Source organism: Doryrhamphus excisus, linkage group LG18 (genome assembly GCF_037039965.1).
Source record: "Doryrhamphus excisus strain RoL-2023G ecotype Guam linkage group LG18, RoL_Dexc_Guam_v1.1, whole genome shotgun sequence".
Classification (NCBI taxonomy): Eukaryota; Metazoa; Chordata; class Actinopteri; order Syngnathiformes; family Syngnathidae; genus Doryrhamphus; species Doryrhamphus excisus.
Window position 1 is genome coordinate 3,620,983 of NC_136374.1, and position 14,475 is coordinate 3,635,457.

At 40.5% G+C, this 14,475-nt stretch overlaps 1 protein-coding gene across 1 annotated transcript; it reads left to right on the top strand.

The window, feature by feature from the left end:
- Positions 1-1,271: 1,271 nt before the first annotated feature.
- On the top strand, positions 1,272-13,130 carry fam83c (family with sequence similarity 83 member C). The gene is made up of 5 exons (XM_058055245.2): positions 1,272-2,030; positions 6,461-6,628; positions 6,762-6,886; positions 10,102-10,329; positions 11,456-13,130. Exons 1-5 carry the CDS (start codon positions 1,518-1,520, stop codon positions 12,252-12,254), a joined length of 1,833 nt encoding a protein of 610 aa, XP_057911228.2. The 5' UTR covers positions 1,272-1,517; the 3' UTR covers positions 12,255-13,130.
- The last annotated feature ends 1,345 nt before the right edge of the window (positions 13,131-14,475 follow it).

Genomic DNA, 14,475 nt, shown 5'->3' on the forward strand with positions numbered 1-14,475 from the left:
GCAAAAATAACGTGTATTCTAGAATTTTCATGTTTCAGGGACCAGAAAATGGGTCAACAGTTTCAAGTTATTCTGCAGAAATGGAGGTTGATCAAGCAACCAATTCGTAGAGGTGTTCCAAGTTCTGCTGTACTTATACTACCTCCTCTGTCGGCATAAAAACTGTGTTTGGAACACACTATGGTAGTACTGGAGAAAGTAATTAAGAAGTAACACTTAAAAATGTAGGTTTTTCCTCCAGAGAAATTGATGGTATTGGTATTGATGGTATGCTGAACAAACATTTACAAGTATAGAAAATCTGGCTCTTTTATCGATGGACAAAGTGTGAACAAGTTGAGCGACACAAACGCACACACACACACACACACACAATGCGCTGAGAGTGTGTGTGTTTGTAAATGACTTCATTATGTCGAAGAAATGAAAGCATCTTTTGTCTGTGTTTGTGTATGCGGAAAGGCTACAAAATGAAGTCATTGTGTATTTTGGCTACATTTTCATGAGTTCCAATGTGTTCTATAATGAAGTTCTACTGTGTTTTGTGTTCCACAGAACAAAAGGTCTGTTTCGCTTCAGTGTGAAGGCCTTTAATAAGATACAATAGGTGGCAATAAATACTGCCATTTAGTACTTTGCTTCCACTTGGACTGTTGGACTTTATGAGCTTTGTGTTACATTTAGTGAGTCATTTCTTATCTTATTTTATTTTGAAAAGTCTGACTACCATCCATTCAATGCCCAGTATCTGCAGTCTGTGTGTGTGATTTTGCATCAAGTGTGTGCAGAAGTGTGACACACATCACAGACTGGTTCTGCTCCACGTTGGGGCGGGCCCATGACAGGAAGTTGAGAAAGAAACAGGAAGTCAACAAGCTTTGTGTTCTTTTTTTGGCAGAGCGCTGTGATTGACAGGAAGTAGAATATTCATTTCCTCATTGTGTGTGCGCTCCTTTGGGTCACGCTGCTGTCAAACAGGATATGATGATGATGTCTGCACGCTTGCTTTTTGGTAAACATCCGCGTCAAACACTGACTCAATATTGACCTATGAGGAGGAGCAGTCACACACGTCATTGTTATTTGCATAAGCAAATATCTCATATAGTATATACGCAAAAACTTCTTGTGAATGGATTTGGGTATTGCAGTTTGTGTAACTTTTTCTATAGTATGTACATCCAGTCTGTACACATATGAGGGTTTCACATATAAAACTATATTATTGTGAGCTTTTATTGTGAAACTCCACCTACCAGAAGTATTAGTCAAGAGAGGAGTATGGGGGGGAGGGGCGGACCAATGACAGCCAAGGTGTCCACAGGTGAGGCGAAGCTACCAGGTGATCGGATCGGGAAGTGAAGTCCATTCGAGCGCGTTTTAAATCGACAATTATTTTTCTTTCTGAGCTTTTGTCTTTTTTTCCACGTTCGAAACTCGGATGAAACTCCGTCCATTGTCAGTGTGACGCGTGCACGCGCGCAGAAGCGACAGCAGGCTCGCTTCGAAGCCCCGCCATGACTTCGGAGACGCTAAGGCCGGCCTCCGCAGGCCGCAAGCCGCTGGGCAAACTGGCGGCCCGGCTGGAGGAGGTGAAGAGCCCGTGGAGACAGGTGGCCTCGCTGGAGCTGAGCCACAACGAGGCCGCCCGGTTGGCCACCGACGCGCTGCTCGAGCACGGAGAGAAGGAGTATCGCCGCGTTCTGACCGAGGAGCGAGAGCTCAGCTTCCTGTCCGAAACGGAGATCCAGTACATCACCCGGCACGCCGTCAAGACCGGTGACCCGGACAGCAACGGGACAGGGCCGGCAGATCGCGACGCTGGCGAGGACGGGGAAGACGTCGCGTCCGAGCTCACATCCGGCACTTACTTCCCCATGATGTCCGACGAGGAGCCGCCGGTGCTGGAGCTCGGCTGGCCGGACGCCCCGCTCCGGTACGGGCCGTCCGAGACCCAGATCTACTTTCAGAGAGACAAGTCGGTCAACGTCAAGGACCGGATCCGCTCCCTCATCAACAAGGCCAAGAAGGTGAGCGAACGCACGCGCGCCTCTCATCACCACGTGCCGTATAGATATACTTAGCTATCTCTACTGTATATTATACATAGACACACAATGTTATATGAATATTTATATTGTATACTTCGAATATGTAGTATATTGAGTTATAATGTAGATACATTTAGAGCAGGGGTCTCAAACTCAATTTACCTGGGGGCCACTGGAGCTAGGGTCTGGGCAAGGCTGGGCGGAATCAGGTTTTCCAAAAAAAACACCACATTTATTAAAAACAGAAAAATATACAAACTTTTTCAGTGCTTTGGTTCCGATTTTCTACAATAAAAGCTCTGATAGAACATTCCACTGTTCTCAAATATCTTAATTTTTATTTTTCTGCACAAAATAAGATGAAAAATAAATAAACAAATCAAGAATAAAGAAAATCAATCAGTAATAAATAAATAAATAAAATAATAATAATAATAACGGCAAATAATAAAAACTTAAGAAAGCACATATAGTTGGTGGGTAGACAAATGATTTTTTTCAGATTAAAATGAACAAAGCATTATTAGAGCCCTGTAGACATGACAAAACACGACTATAGTCACATTTATACTCTTTTTATTTACAACATATTGCGCAACTGCAGGGTCTTGAGACACATGCTAACTCGCAAACTAGAGAGCTAGCGACCTAAACGGTAGCCTTCAAGTTATTTCCTATCAGCTTAAATAGCCAAAAACTTACCACTTCCACACGGATAGGGAGGATAACTATTAATAGTTATTTAACCTTTAACATGAACATTAATCAAACGTAGTAATTTTTTCTGGGTACATGATACCATACAGCATCCATATCAAACTTGCGCGGGCTGCACTAACATTAAACTTTCATATCAAGGCGGGGGCCTCAAACTTGTGTCCTGCGGGCCACATTTGGCCCGCGGGTCGTGTGTTTGAGACCCCTGATTTAGAGTGTATTTATGTCTATATTGTAGACATAATAATGTAGAGGAAGTAATGTCTCTACCATTTTACATAATGTAGTTTTTATGTTATTACCATATTATTTACACATATTTTACTACATGCTGTACATATAGTAAGTAGAGTATAAGCTACTCCACCATGGATAGGTCTGTCCATCCTTTTAACATATACCGTATAAAGTATACACGCAACACCTATGCATAGCATGATTATTACACATGTCTGTCTTAGGTTGGCCACAATAAAAGGATACTAACAAGTGTGCATGTTTACTGTACAATCATCCCTCGCCGCTTTATGGTTTGAATTATACAACTTCATCGAGCATTTTGGAAAAGTACTGTAAATGAATGAATAAATCAAGATGTTTGTGGATAATATGGCCTATTGTTATTAAGAAATATCTACATATTTCAGCTAATGTTGTGTTTTTTTGCCTAAAAGAATAATTTTCAGGCATAAAAATGTCAAAATGACGTAAAGTGACAAAACAAGGAATACAGAATGCGTTTTGAAAGACATTGTGATGATGTGTAGTATTCTACACCGCTCAGTGTCAGTAATGTTACTGTAATGTTAGGTGAGATACACAAGCACCAGACCTCTCATAATTCACGGATGTGGGCCCTCTCATAACAGGCACAATAATCCCTAATAATAAAAATCACTAATAAAAACATGGGCAAAATGAATGTCAACTCGATGTCACTTCCTGTCCGCCACTTACTCTGCTCTCCTTGGGAACACATTTATAGTAATGCACATGTGCACAAGTTTTATTATGTCTACAATATTAGGTAATCGGAGTGTAATAGGGTGTTTTAAATGTCAAGAGGGCTCTAATAATGTTTAAAAGCATATTTAGAATTTGGTAAACAGTTTTTTATGTTCAAACTACCTAAATATTTCATTTACAAATAAGGAATCCTACTTAATTGAAATTCACTTATCACTGTTGGTTCTAGAATAAACGATAATTATCAGTACATCCCAAGTATCAACTGATCAACTTCTTCTTTTCACAGTTTTTTTGCAGGCGTTTTGCTCTATTTTGTCCATTTTTTATGCTTTTTGGTGGTTTAATTTTATTTCTACAATGGCCAATAAAAACAATATGTGACTATATATATATATAACAATATATGACTTTTCAGAAAAGTACAATGAAAACATGTATGATGATACAGTATATTGCAATCTAATTTAATTTTGACTACGTTACACTCTTCTTCACAATGTGTGTATGCTAGCAGCCCCGCCTCCACCCGACAAAGCACTGAAACCAATGCACAGAGTAAAACTTCTTCCTGTCTGTTTGGAGGCGACAGGCATGCACATGGAAATATACTTAAAAATTACCATAATTTAGTATCATCCCAGGCCTAGTGCCCACCAAAAGTTTTTTTTACTGAATGAGAAATCTTGTCATGTTTTAATCTTGCGAGATCTTGCTCCTCTTGTTCATCTAACAAAATAATAATAATCAAAGTGGCATTTAAATACAAGCAGTTTCTACAAGCTGTACTTCAGCCAAGCAGGAACTTTACTACAAGTACAGTCTGCAATTAGCGTTGCATATCCTTACGCTCTTTGGCTTTACTTAAAAGAAACCTCGTCAATTATGATATAATTTATGTACTTTTTCATTCAAGAATTTCCGAATAACCTTCCAGTAGTTTGCAGTTTTTTTTATATTTCATTTTAAGAATCAAGAAAGCTGTTTACACTGACGCAAGGCAGTTTGTTTTGTATTTTATTGTCTTAATTTACCCAAAATGAACCCCACTGTGACCTTAATATATTAAAATATATTAATTTTAATTATGCCGCTTGTCCTCACTGGGTTCGCGGAGGAGCACCTGGGGCAAGAGACGGGGCACACCCTCGACTGGTCACCAGCGATTCACAAACCACATGTAAACAAATAACTAGTTGAATAACTAGTGAATAATATGTCCATTAATTCAAATTGCAAATATGCTTACATGTTTTGATGCATAAATTATTGGGCAGGGCGGCACAGCGATTGAGTGGTTAGCGCGCAGACCTCACAGCTAGGAGACCAGGGTTCAATTCCACTCATCTCTGTGTGGAGTTTGCATGTTCTCCCCGTGCATGCGTGGGTTTTCTCCGGGTACTCCGGTTTCCTCCCACATTCCAAAAACATGCTAGGTTAATTAGCCACTCCAAATTGTCCATAGGTATAAATGAGAGTGTGAATGGTTGTTTGTCTATATGTGCCCTGTGATTGGCTGGCGACCAGTCCGGGGTGTGCCCCGCCTCTCGCCCGAGGACAGCTGGGATAGGCTCCAGCACCCCCCACGACCCTTGTGAGGAAAAAAACGGTAGAAAATGAATGAATGAATTAATTAATTATTGGGCAGTTCTGCCTAGAAATTGAGAAATGAATGTAGCTTGGAAAACCTGTAATTTGTTTACACAAGATGTGGCAAAAATTCCGCATTTTATTTTGAAAAACGGAAGTTTGTGTTGAGAATGTGTCCTGACGGCGAGCTGGGTGCAAGAATAAACGTGCCTCTAGTCTTTTCGACTCATAAACGCTGGTTTACATTAAAGTGGTCGAACACAACACAGTTCAAACCAGGGGTCTCAAACATGCGGCCCGCAGGACACTAGTTTGAGGCCCCCGCCTTGATATGAAAGTTTAATGTTAGTGCGGCCCGCGCAAGTTTGATATGGATGCTGTATGGTATCATGTACCCAGAAAAAATAATTACGTTTGATTCATGTTCATGTTAAAGGTTAAATAACTGTTAATAGTTATCCTCCCTATCCGTGTGGAAGTGGTAAGTTTTTGGTTATTTAAGTTTAAAGGAAATAACTTGAAGGCTACCGTTTAGTTCGCTAGCTCTCTAGTTTGCGTGTTAGCATGTGTCTCAAGACCCTGCAGTTGCGCAATATGTTGTAAATAAAAAGAGTATAAATGTGACTATAGTCGTGTTTTGTCATGTCTACAGGGCTCTAATAATGCTTTGTTCATTTTAATCTAAAAAAAATCATTTGTCTACCCACCAACTATATGTGGTTTCTTAAGTTTTTATTATTATTATTATTTTATTTATTTATTTATTACTGATTGATTTTCTTTATTCTTGATTTATTTATTTTTCATCTTATTTTGTGTAGAAAAATAAAAATTAAGATATTTGAGAACAGTGGAATGTTTTATCAGAGCTTTTCTTGTAGAAAATCGGAACCAAAGCACTGAAAAAGTTTGTATATTTTTCTGTTTTTAATAAATGTGTTTTTTTTGGGGGGGGAAACCTGATGTGGCCCAGTCTCACCCAGACCCTAGCTCCAGTGGCCCCCAAGTAAATAGAGTTTGAGACCCCTGCACTTTTGCCATTGTTGATTCCCAATCCCAGTATATTCACATGCACTAAAGCAGACCTGCTTCCATTGTTTTGTCACATTGTATTTGTGTGTGTTTGTGTGTTGCAGGTCATTGCACTGATCATGGATGAATTCACGGATGTGGACTTGTTGTGTGACCTCATGGAGGCGTCCAACAAGCGCCGAGTTCCTGTCTACATCCTGCTGGACCACAAGAACTTGGAGCTCTTCACTGACATGTGTTCGTCTCTGGACGTCCAGAACATTCACTTGAGTGTAAGTCACATGCACGCGTAGCACCTTGCTTGCTGCGACGGTGCGTGGTGCATGTCTTCATGACTGGATGTTCTCTCTGCACCTGTTTGACTTCATCTTCCTCACGTGTGTGTGTGTGCGTGTGTCGTAACAGAACATGCGCATCCGCAGCGTGTACGGCGACATGTACTGCACCAAGAGCGGCAGGAAGTTCAGCGGACAAGTCCTGGAAAAATTCATGATCATCGACTGTGAGGAGGTCATCGCCGGATCCTACAGGTCTCACAAACACGCTTGTCAGTTGTCATTTTGCACAAAACATGATGTCACACACATTGCTACGTTGCTACGTAGGAATGGCGGGACATTGCTGTGAGACGCTACACTGACACTTCTTTTTTTACAAATAATTTTCGGATGACAAGAAGAGCTTTTGCCTTTAATCCGAGTCTCAGTAAAGCTAAATATGTAAATATTTATAAGAGAACGCCTATCTGTAAGTTTAAATATTACATGCGGAGTACCCCAGGGGTCAATACCGGGACCAAAACTGTTCAACTTCTATATCAATGACATCTGTAAAATTATGAAAGACTTTTTGTACTATTTGCAAAGGTAGTATTATGGTATTATTTACAGATGATACTACTGCCTTTTGTACAAGAGATAATTAAACAGATTAAATAGGCAAATATTAAAGAAGATTTGATAATAATAGATCATCTTTGAACCTCAGTAAAATAAAAATTGTGGTTTGTAGTAGAAAAGAGACATACCAGGAAATACAAATAGACAGTGTAGACATTGAAGGGTGAATAAAAATACTTTTCCAGGGATCATCCATCCATTCATTTTCTATGCCGCTTATCCTCACTAGGATCTGGGGTATACTGGAACAATAATACTACAACAATAATTACATAAAATTTTATGTAGAAGAATATCATTTGGGAACTACGGGCCATTATTTAAAACAATACAGTCAGCATGCATATTTTTGTATTACTATTTTTCTTTATGATTAGCATATTAGCTCGGCAAATACAAAATGTGAGCGAGTGAGACCTCTCACACTGACACAAACATGTTTTTTTGATTACAGTGTCAGCTCAAAATAAGATTTATTTATTTGTAAATTTTGAATGTTTGTGAGTTAAAAAAGACTATTTGGGAATATTCGGAAACTATTATGATTAAAGATTTGCCTCAATGCAGTAGCATCGCATACACAGTATGGGATCTACTCATGAATGAGGCCAAAATGATCTTTGCACTTCCTGTGTGACTGGAGGTCAGACAGGCTCCTGGAGGACGGATACGCTCACCGCCAACTTCCTGTTTACTAGAAGATTGCAATTGAGGTGTGTCTCGCCTCACAGACAATGGAATGAAGGGCGAGGTCTGGAGAGGCGTCGACTGATCCAACCCCTCCCCTTCTGGAATGATAGACTTTTGACAGCTGGGAGTGTCCCGCCAATCACTTGGACATTTTTGTCAAAGTCAGTCCGCCACTCATAATTTAACACTTGCGTTAGTCATTTTATATGTCTGAGGTTCACTTTCCACTTCCTTTCACATGACCACCTTACAGGAAGTGAATATCACGACGTGAGAGTGCAGGAGTACATCAGTGTTTACACCCGCCTGTCATTAGCTACTTTTGTGAAGTCAAGCAATCTTTTAAACTATTACGGGACAAACACGCCTCCCACCCCACCCCCCACCCTTCCCTCAGCCCCGACGCAGAGTGGCGAAGTTGCCGAGTTGTCACTCCGGTTCTACGGCGTGTGTGCTCAACACTCCCGTATGTCTAATCAATCTCTGGTCTCCGGTTGATATGCTAATCATTTCATTAACGCATCCCTGCGTACGCAGCACACAAGATGATTTTCTGACATGTAATGGTAATGGTAATGGTAATGGTAATGGTAATGGTTTTATTTCATTTGAACATGCATCAGATTACAATTGAATGCATCCCATAATCAGTTCCCAGTTCCACATGTCCAAAAGGAGTAGGAAGAAGCAAAGCTTATTAAATCCTACCCCTCCATCTGGTACTTTTACAATCAGTAACTGTTACATTTGTTCACTTCCTGCTTTCCATAATACAGTTTAAGTTTTTTTCTTAAATAATGTAAAAAAAAAAATATATAATATATATTGTGTATATATAACGTATATAATATATATGAATTATATATATTAAAAAGATCATTTAATAAAATAATGTCATGTTAAAAATATATATATATATATATACAAAAAAGATAATTTAATAAAATAATGCATTAATAATTAAGAATAATGTTAGGACCACACAAAAAGAAAATAACAGGCTAAAAATTATACCTAATTACAATAAATAAATTAATATACACAATCATTTGAACATTAATACCCAGCATGTCAACTAGGTCATATTTGTTCAAAACAGTGTTCGACTATTTCATCTTTTGTCCAACTTCTAAAGTCTTAAATTGACAACATCCTCATCGCCACACAGTTTATGAATAGAGTGAATATTTTTAATGTTCATTATATGTAATATCATTTTCCTGGCACTGTGGCATTTTCCTGTGCAGCATATGCCCTGCCATATATGTATTGTATATTTGACATGAACAAGAACCCGAGACATGCCCGTGACAGCACACAATCCAGGCCGGAGTCACATGACCTCCACAAGCCAAGAAAACAGAACGGATGAGAAAAAAAGTGGAACAGTGGAAAAACAAGCCGAAAAAATCCAAATAAAACGTAGAAACCACAAGTTACATTTGTTCACTTCCTGCTTTCCATAATACAGTTTTTTGTTTTAATAATGCACCTCGTACCAAAGTACAAGGTGATATGAGCATCCAATGCCATAATGGGTACCATAGTAAGTGTCAATATAGTGATATATATAGCACATCATGACTGGTTCAAGACTCTTCATCCTTGTATTTAGCAAACATCAACTGCTTGTATTGTTTCTTGAATTGGCTCATCGTTGTGCATTGTTTGAGGTCCTTACTCAATCCATTCCATAGTTTGATTCCACATACTGAAATGCTATGGCTAGCATAACGTAGTCCTAGCATAGAAGTGTTTCAAATGTACTTCTTCCCTGAGATCATATTTCTCCTCTCTTGTAGAGAAGTATTGGATGACATTTTTAGCTAATTGCTTATTTTTAGCCTTATGCATTATTTTAGCTGTTTGAAGATGAACTATATCAGCAAGTTGAAGTATTTGTGATTTTAGAAATAAGGAGTTAGTATGTTCTCTGAATTATCCTTACTGACCTTTTTTGCAGTACATTTAGCGAGTGAAGATTGCTTTTATAGTTATTAGCCCATATTTCCACACAATAAGTAAGATATAGTAGAACCAGAGAGCAATAAGGATTGTGGAGTGATTTCTAATTGAAAACTCAGTCTTAGCACACACACATCTAATGGTTTTGTGTGTGTGTGTGTGTGTGTGTGTGTGTGTGTGTGTGTTTGCAGCTTCACCTGGTTGTCTGCTCAGGTGCACAGCAACATGGTTATGCACTTCTCCGGTCGCATCACTGAAAGTTTCGACCGTGAATTCCGCTGCCTGTACGCCGACTCGCAGATCATCGACTGTTTCTATAACGAGGAGGAGGAGGGGCTTCCGTACTTCCCGCCCTACCAAGCCGCCTCGATGGTCATGGGGCACGGTCCGCTCCTGAAGGCTAATCTACTGTCAGACAGGTAACAAGACTCTAATTCTACTCACCGCAGATAGTTCTGGTTTAACCCTTTGGAGTCCAGGATGGGATGTAGCGCTTTTGTACATGTTGGTGTTTATTTTTATATTTCACCTTAAAGGGGAACTGTGCTTTTTGGGGGAATTTTGCCCATCATTCACAATCCCTATGTGAAACATGAACACATTTCGTTCCCTTTTCTGTGCATTATAACACAAGCTATTACGTACACGTACACTGATGATAACATGTAATAGTTGCAGTATTTTGATGATTTAAAACACAACGCAAACTTCTTCAATATAACAAAATAACAATTAGAGCGACATCACTTATGATGTCCGCTCTCCTTAGGATGGCTGTATCTTCCAGCACGTGTGCTCCAGTCCTCCGCTGACAATAAACAAGCATCTTGTTGAGTCTCTTCCATTTGTGAATGACGCCGAGACTAGCGCTTAGCGATGTGTCGTGTTAAAAATAGATAAAAATAGTTTTTCATGTTAGCTGCTACAATAATAATATCGCTGAAGCTAGGATAATATACAAGCCAGTTATGTAAATGGAACAATGTTGGCGTTTTTTGTTTTTTTTTTTTTTCTGTGAAAATAGGTATTTCCCATGACGTCTGTTGTTAGCTAAAATTCCAATGAAGCCATCCTATCACCTGGAAGCAAGCGAAGCCTCAGGCAGTTCCAGTTAACTGAAAGCTGTGTACGGATTTCATACATACGTATTATGTGCTCTCTGTATCAGTTTTCCATTTGACGGCAGTGTTGGCTTACCATTCCCCTTTAATGCTTTGATTGATTGATTGATGACGAGGGTTTTATCCAACAATATGAATGTGGAGTCATTTTATTGCCCGTTTGCTTTCACTTCCAAAGCCTTCCTGCACAGGTACTGCATGCAAATGAGAAATAACGAATATTATTGAGTATAAGTCTGCTTTTAGTTGACTAATTGACGCCATTTAAAGACAGACTCCTGCGTGTTGTGATGTTTGCACGGTCGAAGCGCACCCGCATTGCGGACTCCTGAAAGTTAAACGTCCTCATAGCATCTGTCTGTGTGCTAGCTCAACTAGCTTTGTGCTTCCTAACACATGCAAACCATGTTCCTCCCCCGTGCAGGCAGAAAACAAGTTCCGACAACTCCAGCAGCCAATCAAGTAACAGCATATCAAGTGTGAAAGCGGCACCCGGACTGACCGCCAATACGGTTTACAAGGTCACTCAAGGTCATGACAAAATGGAGTCGCACAATGTTTCACTGAGCCATGAGAAGCGAACTGGGGAGCCCCGATTCCAAAACTTGGTTCCTCAGAACCTCGCAGCATCGCCACGAGTGTCCTCCAACGGTGGGACCAATCAGAGTGCGCTTCTGGAGCGCCATTCTCCAGGTTATGGTCTGGACTGGACCAAAGGCAACCCGGCGGACGTCAGGTGGCCACATTTGGTTGTTCCCACCTCTAAGTTTCAGGCGTTAGGATTGTACGAGCACAAACCGAGCATGTTCCACACCGGTACCACCCCGCCACGACTGAACCAAGTCAGGACTCCCCCGCTGCTCAGCGAAACCAAACTGGGCGCCAAACAGAGGAGCTCATCTAACCAGTTTCTCAACAAACTATCTGACTTCTTCTTACCGCCTTCCGGCAAAGACAAGGACCTCTACAATTTCCGAAATTCATCATCACTTCTCGGGAACAAGGCGTGGGGAGGTCCTGACCTCTCCCAAACAGAACCGGAGAGCCAGCAGGCGCCGCCGCCTCCGCCGCCGCCTCCTCCGCCGCCGCCTGCATCACAGCTGACCAGGCAGGACCAGAAACGGATGACACTCGGTCACAGCAAGCTGGACCTGGTGAATCAATACAACAAGATGAAGTCCAAACAGGTCTACAGTCGCTTCGAGCTCAAGAGCTCCAACTGAGCTGCGTGGACTCCAATGACAGCACACACAATCCCCACCTTGAAGGTCGGGGGGCGTCAACTTGTTGACTTGTAGAGATGTCATGTCTGTCTAAAACAAGGGTCTTAAACTCAATTTACTTGGGTGCCACTGGAGCTCGGGTCTGGGTGAGACTGGGCCGTATCAGGTTCTCCAAAAAAAAAACGCATTTATTAAAAACTTCGCTTCGCTTTGGTTCCAATTTTCTACAAGAAAAGCTCTGATAAAACATTCTACTGTTCTCAAATATCTTACTTTTTATTTTTCTAAACAAAATAAGATGAAAAATAATAAACAAATCAAGAATAAAGAAAATCAATCAGTAATAAATAAATAAATATAATAATAATAAAACGGCAAATAATAAAAACTTAAGAAACCACATATAGTTGGTGGGTAGACAAATGATTTTTTTCAGATTAAAATGAACAAAGCATTATTAGAGCCCTGTAGACATGACAAAACACGACTATAGTCACATTTATACTCTTTTTATTTACAACATATTGCGCAACTGCAGGGTCTTGAGACACATGCTAACTCGCAAACTAGAGAGCTAGCGACCTAAACGGTAGCCTTCAAGTTATTTCCGTTAAACTTAAATAGCCAAAAACTTACCACTTCCACACGGATAGGGAGGATAACTATTAACAGTTATTTAACCTTTAACATGAACATGAATCAAACGTAATAATTTTTTCTGGGTACATGATACCATACAGCATCCATATCAAACTTGCGCGGGCCGCACTAACATTAAACTTTCATATCAAGGCAGGGGCCTCAAACTAGTGTCCTATGGGCCACATTTGGCCCGCGGGCCGCGTGTTTGAGACCCCTGGTCTAAAAGTTAGCGTCAGTGCTCTTGGCTTTTTCTGTGACTTATCATTTAATTTCATATACAGGCAGTCCACTGTGTTTACAGCACACTCTCACGTACCTTTTTATTCATTCTTATTCTCTCTCTCCGCGGGGGTATGCTGGAACCTACTCCACCTAACTTCAGGCGAGAGGCGGGGTACAACCTGGGCTGGTCGCCAGCCAATCACAGGGCACATATAGACAAACAACCATTCACACTCACATTCATACCTGTGGACAATTTGGAGTTGCTAATTAACCTAGCATGTTTTTGAAATGTGGGAGGAAACCGGAGTACTCGGAGTAAAATCTATAACTTATCAATACTGTGCATGGGACGCAACTACAACTTCACTTTTGTTCTTTTTCCTTACCTTTCTGCCATTCATTGTGTCTCCCAAACCTAAGGCAGACAATTATGATGACAATGCGTCAAAGAAAAGGAAAGCCATGGTCATGGAAGTGAAATGAGACATTGTAAAATACTCAAAGGGAGAAATGTGATAACTAAGCAGTGAAGTGGTGTCATTGTTGACACTGGGCTGGGCCAGCCTGCCTTCTCACATCTATTGAGTCATAATGTTCCTTTTTGGAGAAATAGTCATAATTTTATTCACTGTTAAGGAAGCAAATCCAAATTACCTAGAGGAGGGTCCGCGGTGGAGTAAATTAAACAGACCATTTGGGACCATGGAAACACTGCAGAATCTGGAAGATCTAGAATAGTTTCTCTGTGGGTTATTGTGTGTAGCTGCTCTATAGGAGTGCACAATTCAATACAAAGAGCTGAAAAAAAGCATAATAGGTACTCTGGAAGAACCTAGAAGTTTTTTCTAAGAGGAGGAATCAAGTCCGAGAGTCTCGGAATGGAGTCCTCTGAAAGCCTACGTTTTTGGCAGGTGGACGTGTAGGCGGGATTCTCATAAAACAAAGTTATTTTTCCACGATTTGGTTGATCATCCATATGATCCATATGAAAGTCGTGGTGCAACAATTTCTGAAAGTCACAGTCCTCGCTATTGTCGTTTATGCAGTTACGTGTGTAAGCATTTTTTTTATATGAGTTTGTGTGGACTCCAGAGAGAAATATGCAGTTTTAAAAATACCCTGCTATGTGTGGACAAGGCCTAAGTATTGTAGGTCAAGTTTTACAGCAAGACTACTGACTCACCTTTTATACCCATTCCTTAGATACATTCTGACTGTTGCCATCAAAAGTGTGGTCTCAGCTTCAGCTACAGTACTGCTGTCATTCTAAATCTTTTCTCAGTGCTAAGACATGCACTTCTGAGTGGCCTGGAGCACCCCACTCAGCGTAGAGTCCCACCACTGTAAGGTGATA